General features: G+C 28.4%; 2 protein-coding genes across 2 annotated transcripts; one reads left to right on the top strand and one right to left on the bottom strand.

Moving 5' to 3' along the window:
* Positions 1-455: 455 nt before the first annotated feature.
* Positions 456-16,640, bottom strand: LOC130896789 (protein singed). Its single transcript, XM_057805104.1, has 8 exons — positions 16,402-16,640; positions 12,742-12,989; positions 10,777-10,936; positions 10,429-10,706; positions 9,979-10,212; positions 4,290-4,446; positions 3,931-4,229; positions 456-2,490 (listed from the first exon to the last, which is right to left on the bottom strand). Exons 2-8 carry the CDS (start codon positions 12,968-12,970, stop codon positions 2,288-2,290), a joined length of 1,560 nt encoding a protein of 519 aa, XP_057661087.1. The 5' UTR covers positions 12,971-12,989; positions 16,402-16,640; the 3' UTR covers positions 456-2,287.
* A 501-nt stretch (positions 16,641-17,141) lies between these two features.
* LOC130896790 (uncharacterized) lies at positions 17,142-20,018 on the top strand. Its single transcript, XM_057805105.1, has 6 exons — positions 17,142-17,888; positions 18,032-18,391; positions 18,708-18,931; positions 19,076-19,439; positions 19,497-19,796; positions 19,922-20,018. The coding sequence occupies exons 2-6, from the start codon at positions 18,070-18,072 to the stop codon at positions 19,975-19,977; spliced, it is 1,266 nt and encodes a 421-aa protein (XP_057661088.1). The 5' UTR covers positions 17,142-17,888; positions 18,032-18,069; the 3' UTR covers positions 19,978-20,018.
* Positions 20,019-21,462: the final 1,444 nt, after the last annotated feature.

The raw sequence follows: 21,462 nt of genomic DNA, 5'->3' as shown, positions 1-21,462 counted from the left end.
TGATATGTTAACACGGTTATTAGAATTAGATTCTTCTTTTCAACATGTCTTGTCTGTGTGATTATACAGTTGTGAAATAAAATGATTCCTAATTTTTGTTATTGAATAATTTAAAAACTTGAAATATTTATAATTTTTTTATTGTTTTACATTTTACAAACGGTTACATTTTTTCATAAATCTCGCTATGGCAAATATATCAAAAGTGGTTAAATAGAATATTTAAAAATAATTATTAAATCAATATTTTTATACCAGGGTTTTCATAACTATTTATATTTTTGAAATATTTCAAAAAATAAATTTTTGTGATGGGATTTGATAAATTTTCAATTCTCAATTGAAATTTAACTTGTTTTCTGACTATAAATATTTTAAATGTATACCAAGATGGACAAAAATACGTAATTTGGTATAAAAAATAAGGAAGAGGGAAATGAATAAAAAAATAAAAATACAGACAGATATATATTTAGAGATTATACATTCATCATACAAAAAAAGTATCCATTGTATTCGGACCCGTACATATATAAATATAAACGTCGCTGGAAAAGCTATAAAAAGACAACAGGACTATAAAAAATTGCAAAAAGCTCCTTAACACCTAAGGGATATGTAAAAAATAAACGTTTTTTTTTAAATATATTTTTTTGAGCCTACATGTTAAATAATAAATGCAACAACTGGTAATAAAGACATTGATTTCACGATTTTACCTCTAGATGATTTTCATTTCGATAAACGATCAATTTGTTAAATTGACAATTCTTTTTAGTATAATTACATGAATTTGAAAAGGATACACCATAATTTAGATAGTTTGCACTAAAAACTAGCAAAATATAAATTATTATTTATTATAAATAAAAAATGCTCTGTATATTTAAAACTTTTAAGGTGGTGTCCTATTGGGTCCTATTTCAAGACATGAAAAATGGAAAAAAAAATTTTCAATTATTTTCTCTGCGAAAACTTCACTTGAATTTTTTTTTTCGAAAAATGTAGTTTTTCTCAGAAAGTACGTATAAAAATGAAGAATTTAAAAAAAAATCTGAACTAAACTGAAACATATTAATTTTTTATAGCTAAAAATAGAGTAAACCTCATTTCCAAATAAAGTTAGGTTAGGTTTGTACGTACTTTCCGAAAAAAAAATTAGAAGTACGGTTTTTGGAGACAAATCAGGAAATTTAGGATTTTTGGGTTTTTCATTAACAAAAAAAGTATCAAAATTTTGGGTTTCAAACATTTTTATGTTCATTGCACCAAAATATGAACAAAATGGATAAAAAAATTTGGAAATTATCAATTTTTTATGACTAACCATAGGGCATAACTCATTTCCAAATAAAGTTAGGTTAGGTTTTTCTAAATTATCCATTTTTGTACGTACTTTCCGAGAAAAAAATTGAAGTACAAGTTTTTGGGGAGAAATCAGGGAATTTATAGTTTTTGGGTTCTTCACTAACAAAAAAAGTATCAAAATTTTGGTTTTCAAACATTTTTATGTTCATTGCACCAAAATATGAACAAAATGGATAAAAAATTTGGAAATTATCAATTTTTTATGACTAACAATAGGGCATACCTCATTTCCAAATAAAGTTAGGTTAGGTTTTTCTAAATTATCCATTTTTGTACGTACTTTCCTAAAAACAAATTTGAAGTACAGTTTTTGGGGACAAATCAGGGAATTTATAGTTTTTGGGTTCTTCACTAACAAAAAAAGTGTCAAAATTTAGGTTTTCTAACATTTTTATGTTATATACCCCAAAAAATTAACAAAATGATAAAAAACATATCGAAAATATCAATTTTTTTATGACCAAAAATACTAAAATAACTAAAATCATATCAATTAATACAGAAAACACATTTCTGTTTACAGGGTGAGTCAGAATCAGTTACATTCTCTCCTCGTATATAATATACATACCTGTAAATTTGAAATAATTAATTTATCAAGTAGGACTCGTATATTATCAAGATATTTATATATACATACAAAATGTTAGTATATTTTGGCAGTTTACTCGTTTTTTTATTTTGGCTAGTGTTGTTTTGTATTATAAAAAAATAATTTCCATATAAATAAACGTAGACAATAAAAAAAAAACGTAAAAAGAAATAAAATGATATTTTGAACACAGTTGTTTCGAAATTAAGTATTTGCTCGTATAATATTTTAAAAATTTTCACTCCACAGCACTAAATACATAATTAAAATCTAGCAAAAATAAATATTATTAATAATTAAACAAATAGTAGTTAATTGAGAATAATCTTAGTATTCCCATTGTGTAGCACTTTCGATATTGCTGTCACCTATACGGAAACATCCGTTTTTGCTCGCCGTTAAGTAATTACCAGTCGAAGTTTTGATACACAGACGTGTAGGTTCTCTCAATTCTAAATAGAAACCCTCCGGTGTATCTGAATCGGCGGTTACACTTTCACTATCAGCATGCCAGTATTTTCCTTCGTGAGCTATATAAAACGATAATTTTTTTACTTCTTACATCTTTTTATAAGTTTTTCGTGATATTTGTTTTGATTTTAGGCCTCTTTTATATGTAAATCGGTTTTATTTCTAACTGATTTTCATAGAAAACAAACCTAATATCAAAATGAAACGAAATTATATAAAAGTAGTTATAATAAAAAAGAATAAAGTAACTTAGGGTATTAAAAGAAATGAAAAAGTTTGAAAAACAGTTCAGTATTTCGAAATATAATTTTAAAACACAAAAAAAAACGTACAAAAACAATATTTAAATACATACGTTAGATGCTGTTTCAATTTGAGGTTAGAAATATTAAAAATTGTATCAATTTCAATATCGTTATTAACAAAAACTCACAATGTATTACTTTAGATCATAAATATTGAATTATTCACGAAAAACTCTTTTTTAAAAATATTTATTAAAAATATTACAACTGAACTAAATTTTTCACATTGTGTGGCAAATTGATTACTCCCGCTATATTAATGCATCGTTGCCGGTTTTATTATCTGCCTGGAAAAATTAATGAAACAAAATCCATTCTAAAAATGGAATTCAATAGAACAGTTATATATTAAATGTACGTTTCTTATGAAATTATTTTTCAATATTCAGGACTATATATAAAAATTTTATTAAAAAGGGCAATTTTTTGATAAATGTGACAACGTTACAACCGATAATTTAGTGACATTAGAATCGATTCCAGTTTTATCGTGAATAACGTATCGATTATTTTTTATTACTCATTACTGTTAATTCTTAATTAAAATAAACATTAACGAGCATTAATAGATATTCAATAGGTTAACTTTATTGTGTATAAAAACGAAAACTTGAAATGGTTTCAAATTATGTTTAGTCAAAAATACTTTTCGCGACTAATTCCGAGAAAATCGATTTCGGATGAAACGATTGCGTTGACGTTGTCAATAAAGTCAAACGGCCATTTTGGATATATTCAGAATATAATTTATTCTTATATTTTTGTGAAAATTGGTGCAAAATATAATCAATTGTGTTACGTGCGTGTGTAGTATGTGAAAAAAGTGAGGTTCATATTTATACTTTCTTCTGTAAGTATTCTTAGGTTAAGTTTTATTGTTTTAATTTAAACCGATAGAGTAAACACTTCCATTTCGAAGTGATAATTATAAAAACTTTGAAGAAAAAATTACATATTTTTAAATCAAACATGATCAAATCAATGCTTATAAGGATCATATTATAACACTGTTTACAACGTTAAAAAGATTAGTCGATGAAATATTTTGTTATTAAATTGTATTTTTTTAGTATTATTTGTAAAAATTATAAATAAATATAATTTTTATCTAAATAAATAAATTTTTCTTGTTAAATCGTCTTGATTTTAAATTTGTTTTGATTGAAAAGTTGATAATAAAAAATATTCACTTACTTTTGAAATAAACAATTCCCTTTTCTCCCCTCTCGACTTGTATGGTCTCGTAAGTAGCCTTATTGCACTCCAATTTAGGATTCGTTGTCGATTTATATCCCACGAAGCCTTGTTCACATTTTAATACCAAAATGGGTCTGTTGACGAGATAGAAGAAGTATCTGCAGGTGTCGTCGATAGTGTCTGAGGTAGCGTAAAAGTGACCGGAACGTTTGGTAATGACGTAACGTCCGTTATTAGCTCTGAACGCTACGGATCCGTCGGTTTGCCAGGAGAGGTCGAATAAGGCGTTAGATGATCTGCATTTAATAAAAAAAAATTATTATGTCTCGGTAGTTTTTTAGAATTTTGTCTTTAACCTTTTGTCACCGCAAGCTTGAATACCCCCTCCGGTTTCGAGGGTCCAATACTTATCTTGCATTGTACGGATGTACCATCTCTTGGTATTCCAATCGAATTCCAATTGGAAGGTTTCGTGATCTGATATTTCTTCTTGGTTAGCAGTTACATCTACACCTGTATATCGAAATAAACGTTTTTCTTGATAAATTTTCTTGACTTTAGATCTCTTTTGATAAAAAATTAACGTTTCGACATATTCTTCTTTTTACCGAAATATGATTTGACATTTAATTTTCATCATTTTCTAATAACATCGTAAAAGTAGCAATTTTACAAATAAGTAGAAATCAGTGGCAACACTGTTTGGTATATTTCATGTTAGTAATAATGGCACACGAAGTTCGCGTAGGTCAGTAACCTATCCAAATTAATTTTATTATACAAAATGTTATTAAATTCAGATTAAGATGTTTAACGTTTGTAAACAAATAATTATTCTTGTATATCCATATAGAATGATTGAATTTATTTCATGTATATTTATAATAAGCTGAAAACGGTTGACGTACCTTAACCTCAAAATATTTATTTACATTTATAAGAGCTAAAGAAAAGTGATATACAATCTGATTCGTACTAGTTTTTTTTTTTAAATTTAATATGGTTTTAAACCGATGTAACCGCAATAGATTTATTCGCCTGTAAGAAATTAACTGCAAACGAAGCTCGTTTTATTTGGAATCGGGCGTATACGATTCAATCTGCGGGTCAAGAACTTGTAAAACAACAAACAGATAAAATGGTCATGGAATGTAACACGCTTGATAGCAAAACCATTGTTCTTATGTGTTTTTTTTGTTTGTTTATTCGATAAACAAGATCTACCAATACAGATATAGGAATACAAAGAAATTTCCTGCAAATACAATTTATAGATTTATTAAATATTCTCGTTGTTATATAGAGGGTGTTTGTTTGCACTAAATATTTTATAAAATATCTTGCTAGTCGTCTCTTATTCGTCATTTTGATTTAAATATTTGTTTATGGTGAAGTTAATTACGTCTATCCTTTTGAATTATATATTTGTAACTAGTCTTATACAGCGTTGTTTTTTGAATCGAATTAAAAATCGATTGCAAGTCTTTCAGACATTCATTAATCGAAAAAAATACCTGGTTTTATTGCAGATAATTTCTATTATATCGGAAAGTGGAAATTGCTGAAATCTACGTTCATTTTCAAAAATATTAAAAAGCATAGCGCATAAAAACAAGGTTGCCAATAAAAAATTATTTATTTAGATTTCCAAGATTCTAAATATTTTCACTATTAAAAGATTAAAGCTTTTATTAATCGTAATTCGAAGGTATTGTTCATATGGTAACAAATTAATTATTTTCGGGGAAGAAATTTATGAAATACAGGGTGTTTCTCGAAAGTAATTTCGTCTATTGATATTTTTAGACTAAAAATTCTTATAGAAATTTATGTTACATCATTTGTAAGTTACAGGGTGAACAATATTAAGTAATATAACAAAAACGGACTTTGTAATTACAGGGTGTTTCTCGAAACTAATTTCAGTTTTTGATTTTTTTAGATGAAAAATTCTTATAGAAATTTATGTTACGTCATTAGTAAGTTACAGGGTGAACAATAAAGTAATATAAACGGACTTTTTGTAATTACAGGGTGTTTCTCGAAAGAATTTTTAGTGTTTGATTTTTTTAGAAGAAAAATTCTTATAGAAATTCATGTTACGTCATTAGTAAGTTACAGGGTGAACAATATTAAGTAATATAACAAAAACAGACTTTGTAATTACAGGGTGTTTCTCGAAAGTTATTTAAGTTTTTGATTTTTTTAAAAAAACAATTCTTATAGAAATTTATGTCAAGTCATTAGTGAGTTACAGAGTGAACAACATTAAGTAATATAACAAAAACGGACTTTTTGTAATTACAGGGTGTTTCTCGAAAGTTATTTAAGTTTTTGATTTTTTTAAAAAAACAATTCTTATAGAAATTTATGTTACGTAATTAGTAAATTACAGGGTGAACAATATTAAGTAATATAACAAAAACTGACTTTTTGTAATTACAAGGTGTTTCTCGAAAGTAATTTCGTTTACACATTTATTTAGATGAAACTTCCTCTGATAAACCGTTAGATAAAGGGCGAAAAATATTATCTAAAGCAAAAATAATGAAATTTTCAAAGAATAAGCTGATTCACATTGTGTAATTTATAAACAACGCTATTTCTGTGAAGTTGTAATTCCTGCATATAAGTTTCGTAACAGAATGAAAATATCAATTGCAAAATTGTTTCTTTTTCCAATTTATAAAATTGAATAACAGAAAATATTACACAAAATCGACCGAGTCATCAAAAATACGTCATACTTTAGGTACCCTTAGGCAAAAATCGTGATATAAACGTTGAGATCGTTGTGTAAGTTGCCGCATCTCGTAAAGTGAGATCCTAAACTATTTTTTTTTTCTTCAAATAACGTTGTTTAAATAGACGTATCATTAAAATAGTGTTATTATTTCAAACCAGCGTTCGTAACAGTAAAAACTAGTAACATCTGTATATACGTGATTGTATTACATCAACATATGGTTAACGAGAACCATGCAAATACGTTTTTTGTTGTCGTATTGGATAACGAAACTACGCTATCACGATTTCATGTTAGGTCGTCGAAAAATTGAATCAAGATAATTTTTATATTATAATAATGGGCGCACGTGATCTGAATCCGGTCCTGCATATCGCAGTATCAATAAATATTCTAATTCTCGATGAATTACATGATTTTATTGACGCGAAATATCATAATATTGGTAAATACGGTCCTGTTCGTATCTGTTATATTCCATTGGATAAATAACTTATCGAAAGGCCTTTTTTTTATCCGCGTCTGGCTTCTATTTTAAGAATAAATGTTGGTTTAAGACGCTCGTAACGATAAGTGTGCATTGAATAATCCGAACTTTCAAAAAAGTAATAAAAACCATAAATTTGATTATTAATCCATCCTGTATATTAAAATTACGGATAGTAGTTCAAATACTTCACAAACAATGCATTTTTTTATATAATACAACACCGTATTTCAAAAAAATCAGTAATAACTATACCTAGACTAATAATCTATCCTGTATATTCAGTTAGCAACAAGTGAAAATCAAGTTGTTTGCAGTTAATACAGTTTTTCGATACAATACGACCTTGTATAAACAAAACTTACTTTTATATAAAAAAAAGTTACAAGAATATTCCCCTTCTTCATTAACCCATCCTGTATATTCCATTAAGAAGACAATTAGATCAATTCGTTCGTAGTTAATGTTTGTTATTTATTTAATACATCCCTGTATCGAAAAAATCTATTTTTATATAAAAAAATTCATAAAAACGATACCTTAGATTATTTATCCACTCTGTATATTCATATAGAAAAAAAAATTATATCAAGTCGTTTGGAAACAATATATTTTTGATATAATTCGACCCTGTATCGTCAAAACCTATTTTTATATAAAAAATTCATAAAAACACAAGGTTAGTTTATTTATTCACCCTGTATATTGATATAGGAAAAAAATAAGAAAAAGTCGTTTGGAAACAATATATTTTTGATATAATTCGACCCTGTATCGTCAAAACCTATTTTTATATAAAAAATTCATAAAAACACAAGGTTAGTTTATTTATTCACCCTGTATATTGATATAGGAAAAAAATAAGAAAAAGTCGTTTGGAAACAATATATTTTTGATAAAATTCGACCCTGTAACGTTAAAACCTATTTTTTAAAAATAGCGATAAAAACAATATCCTAGATTATTAATCCATCCTGTATATTCCATATAAATATCTCCGATTATTATCTATGTAAAGATATGCAATTTTAGAAGACATGCATCATTATAGAAAACATCTGTTATTCGGTTACCATATGTCTTAATTATTACTTTTGCATAAATATTTAAAACCGCTGGTGGCCTTGACGAAAAGAAAAATATAAAACAATTTATCATAACTGTTTTTCAAAATTATTTCTTTACACATAAATAACGTTATATTCACTCTTTTCAGTATAAATAAATTTGAAATATGGGGTATTAATGTGTTTTACAATTTTACAACACGCGACGAAAAAACACCCTGTATATGATCGATGAGTGATAAAAAACAAACACCCCTAGTTACTATTTTTAAAAACGTAAGCAAGCTATCTAAATTTACTCCCCAAAAATTATTGATATAGTAAAAATAACATCCTGTCTCTCCAGGAAAAATTTAAAAACTAAAATATCTTCAAGTATTAAAAGAAATTTTGAGGACCGCCATTTCACACAAACTCCATATATAACAAAAACAAAATTTTATTCAGTATCAAAAGTAGTTGAATATAAATCAAATATTAGTTTGAATTTAAAAAAATTCCGATTATTTATTTAGCTTTCTTTCAATTTGAAATTGTGTTTTGGAATCGATAGTTCTTTTTGAAGGTCAACAAGTAGCAATGAATAACAATATGGAGTGTAAACATCTGCATAGCGACTACAGTTAACCTAAGAGTGTCATGTCCATTATATTTGTCTTCTTTTTTATCTAAATTCTTAACAAATTGGAAATTTCGATTCAAATTTGACGTTAACGGAACGAGTAGTTCAGGTATATATGTAAAAAAGAAGATGGCTTTTACGAAATTCAATTTGTTTCTAGAAAGTTGCTTAAATAGGAAATTATTGATGTTTTTTTGTGTTATGTAAATGTATTGAAGTTAAATTAATAATTTTTTTCGTCAAAATGTAAGTATTAACATATATTTTTTTTACATTTCAAAATAATTTACACATTTATAGTTATTCTATGAAATCGTTTGTAATGTTGAGGTTATGTTCAATTGTATTATTTTGTTTTAAAATAATTTTCGATAGAAAAAACGTTTTCAAATGTTTATTTTTGATTGTTTCGAAGTATTACATGAAAATTGGTTATATTTATTTGTTTATAAAGCGTATACAATAGTTTGTATAAAGTATATCATATTTGCTTTGTTGCTGTTATTCAATCCAACTTTTTTTGATTATTTCTGGAATTTTAGTATTCAGTATACTCTCATTAATAAATAAGATAGTTTAGAACACAAAAATCTAATTTGATTATTAAAAAAATGTAAAATTAAAAATGAAAATAATCAAGTTACCAATATAGATTTGGAAGTATCAGTAAATACAAAAAAATACCAACAAAAAATAAAGAAACGTGAGAAAAACTACGAAAACAAATGTAAATAAAAAAAATAATATATATAGAGTGGATTAAAAAAATATACAGTATGTAATAGGCACTTTCGAATTGATTTTTTTCAATTACGCTGTATATAATAAATTTTGTTTAGAATTTTATTCTTGCATGGTAAAAACAATGTTAAATATATACATAATGTACCCAAAAACATATTTATAGAGATTTCATTAGTAAAACTCAAATTTTTATTGTACCTATTGTTTATTTAAACCGTATCAGAATTAAACGATTTTCACCTTTCCAAATGTTAAGTATTACAAAAATTTTGAAAAATTACAGTGTGTAGTAGCTTTTGAGCGACAATTATAGAAAAAACAAATTCATATTAAACTTAGATGAGACGGAAAGATGAAGTGGTTAATTTGAAACACTTACCTTGTTTAACGGAAACGAATCTGGTATTCAAGGCGGCTACGAAACTGGCTTGAGGAAGTGAATCTTCCAAAGAGAAGAGTTCGTCTTTGGTAACCGTATTGGAACGAGTTTTCAACACAGCTTTCGAACCGATGGGACTCAAATATTGACCGTTGCGGTCTCTTAAAGCTAATTGGCCACTGTGGTATTCGGCAGTGAAGAGACAGTCTTTATTACAACTATCCACTAATTTACCTGGTAACAGAAAAAACTGGCTATGGTAGGGACTCCAATAAGAAAAATATTTATTTCCAACCTCAAATATAATAAATTATGATATATATCCCCCTTTTTGGGGAAAGATATATTAATAAATAGAAATATTTGTCAAAATTGAACCGATTATATAGATTTGAAGAGCCCAAAATGTCATAACCCCTCAATTTCTCCAAATTAATTGGAAAAACTTACCATTCATGGAAAGATATTTATTGTTGCAAGTGTGAATGGCGTATTTTCCGGATTCCTCCAATCTGAATTCGAGGGTGAAAAGCGTGTCTTCGCCCCAAGGAACGTTAGCGTCGACGTAAATTTCGTCGAGGTTCTCCGATAAGTGAGCAAAACGTTTCCTACCGACCGATCTCAAATTCATTTGGGGTCTAGCCGCCAAATGTACGTGCCAAAATTCCGCGTCACCCGGTACTTTAGCCGTACAGGTTAATTTATCGGCGGAAGCACCCAAAAAGTATCTGAAACAAATTTGCATTGCCACAGTATAAACCAGATATAGGAAAATGTTGATAGAACTTAACGACTTACCCTCGTACGACGTTGCGGAGGGCCCATCTACCGGTACCGTCTTCGGCTACGCTTATTTGTAACTTACAACCCGGTTCTTTTTCTTCGCTTTCACAAGTGACGTTACCGAATGAATCTACTGCTAAATATTTCCCCAAGTGCGATTTTAAGTATATCAAACCTGAAACAATACGATAATTTCCTGTCCGCACTCTATAAATTTAATTTGAAATATAAAAAAGAACTTTTCTATATAACCTTGTATAAAAAATAAAATTAGGATTTTTAGTAGTGGTTAAATTATGAAAATCTATTATTCTCCTCTGTATATTACTGTTTTTATTGTCAATTGATTACAAAAATATTCAAAATTGAGTATACGTATACGTAAGTCAATAATGACGTTTATTATTGTTTTAACTAACCGATTCAGTGAAGTGACTCGCGAATACCAAACTACATCACGTAACAAAATTAGGCATTTATACCAATCGCAGACACAGCTCCACGTACAACACCCTACAAGTGTTATTTTGGGGCAACCACAGATCTATATTAGATATTGAAGACAACGCTTTATGTTTTGATCAAATTGACTAATTGTTTGACATCTGTCAAATTTCTTGATTTGATTTCAGTTTATACCCTAGCGACTATCTTGTAAAAAGTGCGAGTTTTTTATTAGGATATGGAAACGAACTTTGAAAAAAAGGTTAAAATATACAAAAATAATTAATTAATAAACTTAATTACATCAAAAGATACCGAATAAAAAGCATATTTTAATATACTTCGAAATGTATAGTACTTATACTGACCGCTAGGGTGCGTTGGCAGTAAATTATAAAGTTATACTCAGAATTATGTAGCAGTCGCTGACAACTAGTCGGCCGGATCACATCCATATAGGGATGTATGCCGAATTTATAGAAAAATATTATCAACGGTCAAGGTAGTTACATAAAATTAAAGGTATACCTAATTTTTTTACTAAAATCAACAATGCGTGATTATTTTCACTTAATTTGATGATTATTTACGCTGACAGACCCATCTGTTAAACTAAATTGAAAATAAATAAATTTACGTTAAATATTTTACGTAGTTTGGTGATATAACGCGTCGATGTTGCCGCTTTTACAAAAAAGTCTTATATAGTAATATATACGTGATCTAATAATTCTTATATTTTTTGTATTTGAAGTAATTTAAATGTCATACCACTGGTTATACAAACGATAATACGACAGTAAATTATTTATTGTCAACTGATTATCGGTAAATACCTACTTGTCAGTGAATGATTATCACTTTATCATATCGATCGTAATCATCGGTATTAAACTGTCACTTTATAAGGTATTAAATGACATATATAACAATGTTATCAAAATAACGAATGCGAAAAAAAAGTAAATTGTTGATCTTTGATGACTTATATTTTTTAGTATATTCTACACGAAGAAAAAAGTACTAAACTGAATGGCAATAAAGCGAATTAAATATATTATCGATTTTTCTGATTTGAAAGTAGTAGTTTGATTTTTTAACTTTCTTGATTCAAATTAAAGAATTTATTATACCGGTTGTTCCAGTTTGAATACGAAATGAATGCAGGAAAATATTGTATTCGTAAAAGTCGTAATTGAATCAATTGATAATCGTATTTGGAAAAAAATTGTCCATAAGTTTTCGAATGTCGACTAAAAATTAGGGGAGAGCGGGAAACTTGGGACAATCCGTATTCCGGGTGCACACTGTCCCGGAAATCCGGAACGGTTGGCAACCGCGCTCTAAACAATCAGTGTCTCGTAATATAAAGGATGTCCCGGTGGATCGTTGAAACGTTCTTAAGATCGATAAATTTAAAAATGATAAAAATAGATCGAAAAATAAAATGTTTGAGGGAATCAAATTTGAAAAATTTGAAAAAAAAAAACCAAAATAATAAAAAATCGAAATAATATTATATGGGAATATACTTACTGTCTCCAGCGCCGGATGTATCGGGCTCCAAAGTCCATATCTGTTTCTTTTTGAGCGAAGTACCGTTGCTGTTGATTTTGAAACCGAACGTTTCGGCCGTTAAGTACCGACACTTGGAATTTATGAGACCGATAGTCCAACAACCTTTCTGTTGGTTTTGCGTAATTATATCGCCGCATCCGTTAAGATCGCCCGATCCGTTCGTGTGACTTTCTACTATTCCGTTCATATTTTTCGAGGTTTTCGATCTGCAACAATCATTTTCGTTCACTTAAATCGATAAGAATCGAACGATTTAATCGAAATTAAGAAACTCCGGTGTTTGAACGAGGTCAACGGGGTCGTTTACCCCGATGCGTATCTTGAAATTACAAATTTATTCCCAATTAACGAAACTGAACACAATAAGAAGTTAATAACAGTGACTAATTGTGTAAATAACTGTTAAAATCGAAATGATTTATCATCGCTAAAGTTTAATTGTATAGAAAATGTATACGGATACATGTTTTAACTGATTTTCGGTTTATATACCATCAGACATCGAAATTTCCAGTACCAGAACGTTCTAGAATGTTTAGATGTACATCACTTCGCTTATCATAAATTTCATTAGTTTTAGAATTTTCTAGAACGTTCTAGAAACTTTCTGATCAAAATAAATTGCTGTGCTAAGTACTGCTAAAGAAACGAAGGGAATCATTATAAAATTATAGAGCTTCTGGCGCCATCTGATGAGGTAGAAAACATCACTCGAGAACGGCTGGACCGATTTATTTAATTTTGGTCTTGAATTATTTGCCGAAAACCCAGAGGAGGTTTAAAAAGCGAATGAATATGAAAATGCTCGGAATTGAATGTCTTAATATTTGACAACCAACTAATATATCGATATCCATTTCGGAACGCAACCATAATAATTGACATTTGACAACTAACTATATGTGGATTGATAAATCTTACGATTTGTCTCAAATTGAATTTCTGAACGCAAATTATCATAAATCATTGTTATTTCAACAAACTAATCATTCGTGTCCACTCTGCGACGCAAGTGTAAAAACTCTCGGTCACGGATTTATCGACTTCCCCGCGTAATATTTATTTTTACCAAAAATTTTATCTATTATCATTATCATAGTATTATGGAAATTGCAATAATCCATATTATAATCAATAAAATTATAATTTTGATAATTAATTCTAATCCATTCGGTAAATTATTATCAGTTATTTTTAATCGCGTGAAATGGTAAAATAATATTTTCACACAAATGTAAATCTACCATAGAACGTCCAAAAAGGTTAACGACATCGAAAGCATCAAGGCCACGGACAATATTAATGTGAATAATTGCAGATTTTGTAACGGTAAATCGATCAAAAATATTTTTGAGGTGATTGATTGAAACATTACGAAACGACAAAGAAACATCTGAATTTCTAATATTTGTCTTATCAAAAAAATAATAAGCAATTTCGTATTAAAAACACAAAGAAAAACTCGTCTTTAGCGTCTTGCTCGGCTAACAACTTTTCAATGACGCCCTATAGAAATTTATATCTACCGTTTATCGATTTAAGAAGAAATGTTTAACAAACTGTGAAAATTTAAAACTTCTAAATTTATTAGTTTCTGATACACAGAGCTTTAAAGTTGATATTTCTTTGTACACAGTTAATATTTTACTTTTTTCAATTTACAACCTTATATCTCAAAAATAGCGATGTTCATGTCTTCTAATATTATTTCATCAAATTTTCAGTTTTCTAATGCTTCTAGTTTCAAAAACATAGTTCTCGTAAGTTGACAATTCCAACTCTATTCAAACGTCAACATTGACATTCAAAATTATCTTATCGAAACCACTCGTAGTATTTCAAATCGTAACACATATTCTTTTGTGTCAAACTTATTTGTTTATTTGTCAACAAATAAAAAGTTGACGGTAAAAATCAGGCGGTGACCGTGGCACAAGATGGAATCGAGTGACCTGGGAGCGCAAGTTCACGGTCGGATGCACTAAAAATATCAAATTTCTACAAAGCAATCCAGACAGAAAAGTTCAAGGCGTGTTGCCGGTTATATTTATGAATTCGATTCGAAATTTTCGCATATATATATATATATATATATATATATATATATATATATATATATATATATATATATATATATATATATATATATATATATATATATATATATCTTTTTGAAAAGCGATTTAGACATATTTACTTATCCCTAAATAGACTGACGTAAACAACCTTGAAAATAAAGAGATGTTTCATCAAACATGGCGAACATAACCTTCTTAGATACTACACAGACGACAGGCTGTTGATGACGAGACAGGAAATGGAATTATCATAAGTTTACATATAAACAATAGAGGATATCATTTTAGAAAATAAAATATGTGCTTTGAATTAATTTTAACATTATATTTAATGCCTTAACGTTAATAAATTTTAATGAGTAACTTTTTATTTAAAAAAAGACAATGATAGATATACAAATAACATAATGGAGGTGGTATTTGAGCAATGTTACCAGATTTTAATTTGAAAGTTGGGGAAATTAGAAACAACTATCAGACGTTAATAGTTTGAATTAAATATATTTTGTAAATACAAAATGAATACGTTATTATTGACGTGCTTCAATTCGATTTATATTTGCCAATTTTAAGTACAAGAGAATTAACCGAGTGATTTACGATAATCGATTATATTGTATCGATTCTTTCTTATTAAAATGGTGATATCCATATCATTTCGTTTGTTATATGACAGATGGATAATACATTAATATTTTATTAGAAATATAACGAACCAATTAAAGAGTATTTTTGTGTAATTAAAGACGAACGAATAATGGCAGATGTACAATATTTTCTACTTATTAGTATTATTGACAAATTATCTCAGCCGCTCGAAACGATTTCTACTTTATCGACGTGAAGGGCGGTAAAATTTTATTACGATATTTTTTAATTAAATAAAAGCATACAAATTATATATGATATTATTAAAAAATTTGTTTATTATTCAAGCAAATATTTGGATATTTATAACAGAAATATTTGAGAATAAATATTTAGATAACCTAAAAATCATCTGTCAAAAGTTTCGTGATGTTTCATTGTTTTATATCAATTGTTGTTATCCACGCATTCAATTTATTTCATTCTTATTTTTTATTAATATTTTGTTAAAACAAAGATTTTTTTGAATTTTAAGTTGCCTATCCTAATCTCGGATATTTTTAGCGTTTATCGTGGAATAATTGTAAACCAACTAAAAAATATGTGTATATGTACATATAAGTTTTTTTACGTCTCTTTCATAGAAAATCAGTTTAAAATAGAAGGAAAAAAGAGACCTAAAATCAAGAGGTTTGCAAAAAAAATGTTTTGAAAACAATCACATACATAAATAATTAACAGTTTTCTCATATTCATTTTAAAATAGAAAATTTATCGGGACATACGGTATAAAAAAAGTGAAAATCGGGTGTAGATCATTAGATTGTAATATAAACATATCAACTTCACTGTTTATCAAAATGGTGTGGTCAGTTTCTTTGATTAATATAAAATGTCTACCGATAATATCTAAAATCTGACTAAACGTTATTTAAAAAAAGTTATTACGTACCTTATGAATAAAACAGGTGATAAAAAATATCGAATATGTTTGCTTCACACTTTTTTTTGTATATATATTTACGAAAACCGGTCACTTTTTACACACCCGGCTTGAAAAACTACGTAGAGTTGTATGTCGATTTTATATATCTGATTCTCCTTCCGGTATTGTACGCGCACTCGACTACTGCGACTACAATGGAGTATCAACAAAACACTGGTTTCGATTTACGCCTCCCTGTAAGCACAGACGAGTTTTATACGTCTACGCTGTTGCCGGATTGTACAATATTACTTTGATTCGATCATAAAATTTTCTCCAATAGTTGAAAGTCAATTGAAGGTCGTAAATTCTTGTAGGCATCTATATAAATCGTAATTTTCTAAACGAAATTACTATATTTTTTAAATTTAATCAATCACATAAAACTCAATTGCGTTTGTAGAAAATGTTTGGTTTTTTTAATACATAAAAATCGTTTACTTATTTGAGGTTATGTTAGTAAATGACATTAATGCTAAGAGTAACAACACTTTTTACACTAATTAGGTGTAAGTGACCTTTATAGAAGGTCATCTATCCGATCTAATACTATAGTTAGTCATCAAATGCCAACAGATATACATTAAATTAACAAAAAACAATAATTCTACTCGAAAATGGGCACAACAAGTGATAAAGCAGTCACCTTATTGCGGCAAGGTCAGAGTCAGCGAGAAGTGAGAAATGACCTACACCAACATTTAAAATTACACTGTCTGACGTGTAAATTTTACCTTCAATCTCTGAAGACGATTACTTGAATATCGAAATGCAGGTTATACAGTTTAATTGTGAGCGTGTGAGTCGGTATATCACCATCGTTTTCAGAAACTAAGCCTACAATTTTTGATTAATGAATTTATCCCATTTAGCTGTTCCACACTGTATGTAGTACGACTTATTTTATTTTTATATAATAAATTCAGATAACCGACGTGGCAACGTAGCGACATAACAGATTCCATTAGAACGCAGCGTGGAGGGGTGAAACAACTCTTGTAACTACGAGGGTGGTAAACGACCGAGGAAAACGTGGCAGCGTTCACTGAATATTCCGTCTGAATCAGTCAATTTTCCACGTTGTAACTCTAATCAATAAATATATTTGTTTTAAAAACGATTTATTTTCTTCCGTTTAGATAATATGAAAGAATACTTTGATAACAGTGACGTATTGACAGATGTTGATATTTAAACAAAAATTAATCGTTCTAATCAACAATAATACGAGGAGAATTAGAGATGCGCGCGTTTGCAACTGTTACTAATATTTTGATGTTGGATTGGATATTGCGAAAGCTAAAATGAAAACAATTGAAACGACGTATATACTAAAATGACAGTTACCTTGTCAAATAACTGAAATAAGATTAAATGTGTCAAATGTTATAAATTTGGGATTGGGAAGGGAAGTTACAAAGTTTTTATATACTTTACGTTAACGCGAATATTACGTAAGTATTTTGATCAATAAAATCTATTAGTATCGATTTTTATATCGATAAATGTTTATTGATATAATTTTAGAAAAAATCAACGTTTTTGTAGCGATTATAAATTGAATATTACATTTAACTCTAATTATTTAATTTACTAGGTGTCGGTAGTCGTTTTTTATTTTATTTTCTTCTTAAAATGAACAATACTAGAAGAAGAATGCTCGTACAAAAATACCGCAATCGACCTCCATTCGATTTGAAAAAGAAAGAAGCCATGAATAGACATTTCAGAAAATCCTTTCAGCACGTGGAGGAATCTTTTAAAACTATAATGAATCATTTAGACGCCATGCAATCCGAATGCGCCATAGATATTTTCATCAATAATGAAAATAAACCGGATAAGAATTTAGAACAGCAGTTAAAACCGAAAAATATAGCTCCGAAGATCATAGAATCGTTCAGAAAAGCAACCCCGAAAAGAATACCACTGTATAGAAATTCTAAACGAGTTCTAGGTATTTATGAATCTCCCCTACCATATAATAAATATATATTTCCTATGCTGATCAATACATGTCGCTTTTAAATTTCTACAAAAGGAATTTTAATTTATTTTTCCCTCTAGGTACTAATCTATAATCACAAATTCAAATATTTGATAAGGAATTTTTAATTGAAGTGCTCCTGAATACGGTCCTGTCTTGATTGCTTGATCCACTCTCTCGATGTGTGATTAAAAATTATTTTCTTCTTCTATTTTTAGAGCTTAAATATATTTTCTAAAGATATTCGAATACAAAATAAATATTTTTGTAAAGAAATGTCTTTTAGGGAATTTAAAAAAACACCAAATGAAATCGAATTTGAAAGATGACTTGCCGGTTGAAACGTTGTATAAAAACGATAATTTAACTTTGGGAAAAAATATCCCGGATCACAAAATAATGAAAAATCTTTTAGAAGATTTCAAAGAGTCTAATATTTCTACGAGAATTGATAAATCGACCAGTACAACTGGTATAATTTGGCCAATTCCTCAGTGCAACAGAAATAAGGTTAGGAGTTATTAATTTGTTACGAAAATGCGGTGTTGTCGGCTTTATGATTAATAGTTTACAATAACGTGTCTCATATGATTTCGTGGTTTATACAGGGATATGTAAAAAATATAGTATCGTATTAATAATTTCTATTATAAGGTCCGTTGTAATCAAAAAGTGAAATCGAATATACAGAGGAAGTTAAAAAGAAACATGAATTCTAAGGAACGTCTTCCGGATATGAGAAAATTGAAATCGAATTCTAGATACGTCAAAAGTTTCGTTGGATCTAAATCTTCAGTATGTCAAAATTTTATCGCCGAAGGTAAAATGAGAAAAAGCAAAGAAAAAAGTTTCGTGAAAACTCAAGTAGAAAATTTTAATAAAATGTCCAAAAAAAACGATGTATCTAATCAACGTAATTTCGAAATGAAAAACGGTTGTAAAAATTACTTAGAAATGATGAATTCCGTGAAAAATAAACTCCCAAAGATCCAACCAAAAACCGAAATATCAATTTCAGGTAAATATAAATCAACCCCCGTATCACGATATATTTTTGTTTTTACCCCTCGTTTAGAAAACTGCGATTGGTCTAGTACGACAGAAAAACCTCCAGATCGTCCTCGAGATATCAAATTTCCGCGGGAAACGAAAGATGCCATACAATTAATGATACAAGATTCGAGGAGATTTTTGAAAACTCCTTTGGCGAAATATTTAAAACATCAAGATTCCCTCGCTATACAACCCGCCATTTCGTTGAATTATATGGGTATCTATAAAATAAAATCTCAACATACTATTTGTAAAAAAGTTGAATCGAATCCGGAATCTACAGGATGTCATTCGAAAGATAATCGTCTTAAAATGACTAAAGGTATATATTACCACGAGATATTTTTTGTTGTTGTTTTAGACTCACCCTCGTAGCACTCTTCTCTAATACATATTACATCCATGTTTCTAATTATAATGAAAATTAACAAATCGCCATTTTTTCAGATGGTTCGTTTAAGAATAAGAAGTTTTTATCACAGAAACCGAAAGCAACAATATAAAATGTGTACTTTCAAAATAAATTATCAGTATTAAGTAAAAATTGATTTTATTCTTCTGTAAAATATCAATTCCACATATTGAACGTACTAATTGGCAACACTGTCTTAATTATTCGTATCCTGGAACTAAAAACGTTACAGAATGAATACATCGAGATAGTTTCGTGATCGACAGTGTTGCCATTAATTGAAAATTGTTTTTAATGTATTATTATGCTTTATTTTTATTAACCCACATTTCCTATAGATCGTTTTTAAAAGTGGCGAGAATATTTTTTACTACGTTTATATTTTATTTATACAGTATATACGAATTTAGGATAACAATTATTCGTACATATTTATCGGCAACACTGTGAAAATAATAGTTGAAATCGACGCCTTATATATTCAACTAAAAAAGTAGCTGTGTTGTCAATGTTGATATATTTTTGTACATTTTTCAAAACGACTATTATGTTTTCAATATCGCGCTAGAAAATCATTACCAAAACAGAGATTAACAAACTTTCTCGACTTAATTTATGATCCGCCAAGTTTATTTCCTCTCATTTAATAACAATTACAATGAAAAAACGTTCTTCTTATTGCATATTTATAAAAATTTAAACCAATTAAGAAGATCTAAATGTTTTTATGAATCAGACTGTAAATTATTAATATTTTGTTAGATTAATAAATTAAACGATTCTCTCATATTTTTTTACGAGAAATTGAATTGGATGATTCCCTATTAAAACATAATTTACGAATATGTTTATATACGAGTGCAATTTCATAAGTTGAAAAGTAATTTATGTGTTTCGAAATATTGACTATTATCAACCAAATTGTTGATGGAACTATACTTTTTTTTTACATTACGTTACGTTTTTTACGTTAAATTTACACCCTCAGGGGAAATCTACTAGACGAAATCATTTTTTTTGTATCAGGGTGTTGTCGATTTTATTATTGTATAAATCAAGTAATTGTGTTAGAATTTATCGTATCGTGTTATATAAATAAATCAGCTGGACAAACATTACCCCGTGGCATCCTTATGAAACTATATTATGTAGTAGTGGAGGATATCTACATAGGACACTCAAAAATATTTACTCCAACTCCAACTTTGTCGTTTGACTTGCTTCTAGATTATCAATTGCAATTTTAAAAAGTACTCACTTGATTTGGTGAACGCAACAGTGGACATTAATGTCCGAAAAAATGTAATTTGAGCTCAACATAAATATGTACCAGTCTTTTTAATTTCTTAAATTGCACTTTTAACTGTATTAGTTCTACTGAAACAAATATCTATCGAGTCACATGAACACCATAAAATAACTTCTACTAACTCACCCCACGGCCGCCATTTTCACGTTAATCATGACATTCGATTATTTCGGAAATTGACAAATATAGGGCATTGACAAATGAGAGTTGTCACCACCATAGATAATTGATATGCAAAGTGTACTCGTTTATTAGGGGAAATTGTAT

This window comes from Diorhabda carinulata, chromosome 7 (genome assembly GCF_026250575.1).
Source record: "Diorhabda carinulata isolate Delta chromosome 7, icDioCari1.1, whole genome shotgun sequence".
Lineage (NCBI taxonomy): Eukaryota > Metazoa > Arthropoda > Insecta > Coleoptera > Chrysomelidae > Diorhabda > Diorhabda carinulata.
Note: the sequence above shows the minus strand (reverse complement) of the source record. Positions and strands in the feature narration are given on the sequence as shown.